The sequence below is a fragment of the Nicotiana tomentosiformis genome, chromosome 3, assembly GCF_000390325.3.
Source record: "Nicotiana tomentosiformis chromosome 3, ASM39032v3, whole genome shotgun sequence".
Lineage (NCBI taxonomy): Eukaryota > Viridiplantae > Streptophyta > Magnoliopsida > Solanales > Solanaceae > Nicotiana > Nicotiana tomentosiformis.
In genome coordinates this window covers 1,674,341-1,677,119 of record NC_090814.1, presented here as the reverse complement: position 1 = coordinate 1,677,119, position 2,779 = coordinate 1,674,341, and the positions used below count along the sequence as shown (strand labels likewise).

General features: G+C 43.2%; 1 protein-coding gene across 1 annotated transcript; it reads right to left on the bottom strand.

Annotated features, from left to right (window-relative positions):
• Positions 1-219: 219 nt before the first annotated feature.
• Positions 220-732, bottom strand: LOC117274529 (uncharacterized). Its single transcript, XM_033653864.2, has one exon. The coding sequence runs from the start codon at positions 730-732 to the stop codon at positions 220-222; it is 513 nt and encodes a 170-aa protein (XP_033509755.2).
• Between the last annotated feature and the right edge of the window lie 2,047 nt (positions 733-2,779).

The following is a 2,779-nucleotide window of genomic DNA, read 5'->3' as shown; positions in this document are numbered from 1 at the left end:
GAGGTAATTAATTATCTCTTTTTTCCAGTCCCATACCAGACTAGTCGAATTTACTTCGTAATAACCACCTGTGTCCAAGGCTGAGTTCATCAGTTGTACAACCATACCTGATTCCGGTCCTTGGATTTCTGTTGATGAGCCCAGATTTGCTAATGCATCTGCTTCCGTGTTTTCTTCCCTCGGGATGTGGATTATTGACCACTCCCGGAATCTTGTCAGTTAAGCTTGAACCCTTACTACGTATTGTTGCATACGCTCTTCTTTGGTGTCAAAAATTCCATAGACCTGATTTATCACCAACTGTGAATCACATTTTACTTTGATGGCTTCAGAGTCATGTCCCCGGGAAAATTTGATCCCTGCAATCAAAGCACCATACTCTGCCTCATTGTTAGTTAGTGGGATCGTTCTGATGGCTTGCCGTAAGGTTTCCTCCGAAGGCGTGATCAAGACTATTCCAAGTCCGAACTCTTTAACGTTTGAAGCTCCATCCGTGAATAAGGTCCAGACTCCCAATGCTAGCTCTGACACTATTGTTGCCTCTTTGGCAGCCAGAGGCAATAGTCTAGGGCTGAAATCAGCCACGAAGTCAGCCAGGACTTGTGATTTAATCGTTGTCCTCGATTTATACTCTATGTTGAACTCGCTCATTTGAACGGCCCATTTGGCCAATCTGCCGGAGAGTTCGGGTTTATGGAGTATATTCCTCAAAGGAAAAGCAGTCACCACCATTATCAGGTGGCATTGGAAGTAGGGCCTTAGCTTTCGGGCGGCTACCATGAGAGCTAAGGCCAGTTTTTCCAGATGTGGGTAGCGTGGTTCTACTCCCGTTAAAATTTTACTAACATTATATATAGGAATTATGTACCTTTTTCCTCCCGGACTAAAATTGCGCTTACCGTAACTTCTGAGACCGCCAGGTAGACCAGCAATGATTCTCCTTCTTTTGGTTTTGAGAGCAACAAAGGGCTTGACAAGTATTTCTTCAATTCCTTCAAGGCTTGCCGACACTCTGGCGTCCACTCGAAGTTGTTTTTCTTTTTGAGCAGCGTGAAGAAGCGATGAAACTTCTCCGATGATCGGGAAATGAAAAGTCGATAATCTACCTATGAGTCTCTGTTCTTCCTTTACTATGAATAGTTGGTCCCGGTATACACCTCAATTCCTCTTTGTGAGACCAGGAATCTTAAGAATTTACCTGATCCGACCCCGAATGCACACTTCTCGGGGTTAAGCTTCATATTGTGCTCCCTCAGTGTGTCAAACGTTTTTTGAAGATGTCTCAGGTGATTACCTGAATGCAGAAACTTAACGAGCATGTCGTTTATATATACTTCCATAGTTCTTCCTATTTGTTTTTCGAACATCTTATTTACGAGCCGTTGGTACGTGGCTCCAGCGTTTTATAGTCCGAAGGGCATTATGTTGTAACAATATGTACCAAAAATTGTAATAAACGAAGTTTTTTCTCGGTCTTCCGGGTTCATCTTGATCTGATTATACCCGGAATAGGCATTGAGGAAACTCATTAACTCGTGCCCAACCGTAGCGTCGATCATTTGATCGATATTTGGTAATGGGAATGAGTCCTTCTGGCATGCCTTATTAAGATCTTTATAATCTACGCATATGCAAAATTTATTGTTCCTTTTAGGAACTACTACCATATTAGCTAGCCAGTCCGCATATCTTACCTCTCATATTAAACCAATTTTGAGTAGACGGGTTACCTCTTCTTTGACGAATTCATTCCTTGCTTCGGCAATAGGGCACTTTTTTTGCCTTACCGGAGGTATGCTAGGGTCCAAGTTTAACTTGTGCATGGCTATTTCTGTTAGGATTTCTGTCATATCCTCGTGCGACCATGCAAAACAATCAGCATTAATTTTAAGGAATTCAATAAAATCTGACCTGAGCTCTGGGTGTAGTCCTGTTCCCAAATGGAATTTCCTTTCTGGGAATTTTTCAAACAGTGCAACCTGCTCTAGTTCTTCTTCCATGGATTTCATTGCGTCTGTTTCTTCCGGTACTTGAATATACCTTGGTATATGATATTGTTCCGACTTTCCTACCCCCGGGGAAATTTCCTCTGGTTCGGGGTCAGAAGCCGGTTCCGATAACTGCTATGCCGCATGTTCCTTTCCCTTGCTATGAGAGACTGAGATTGCATTCATCTCTCTCGTTTTCGGTTGATTACCTCTTATCCGCTTGATCCCCTCGGGTGTCGGGAATTTCAGTAATTGATGGTACGTTGAAGGCACATCTTTCATATCGTGCAGCCATGGCCTTCCTAGGATTATATTATAGCCCATGTCCCCATATACTACTTCGAAGAGAGTTGTCTTTGTTACGCCCCCGGCATCTGTAAGCAGTAAAATTTCCCCTTGGGTTGTCAGGCTTGCGAGGTTGAATCCGATAAGGAGCTTTGTTGCCGAGATGATGTTCCCGGTGAGTTAAGCTTGATCTAGAACTCTCCATTGTATTATATTGGCCGAACTTCCTGGATCCACTAAAACACATTTAATTTTAAAATTTAACACATTTAAAGAAATTACCAGTGCATCATTGTACGGTAGTATAATCCGTCCGCGTCTTCATCCGTGAACGTGATATCATCCTCCCGGAATCTCTTACTATAGGTTGTCGATACTTTATTCTTCTTTGCGGTCGAGAAAGTGACCCCATTAATCTTGTCCCTTCCGAAGATCATGTTGATCGTTTGACGTGGAGGTTCTTCTCCTGCCTTCGAGGTTTGCGCATCGCCCCTATCCCGGCCATA

What these genes read in the sequence shown, in the direction of transcription:
- LOC117274529 (XM_033653864.2), bottom strand. Translation starts at nt 732, where the DNA reads ATGGTGGTGACTGCTTTTCCTTTGAGGAATATACTCCATAAACCCGAA.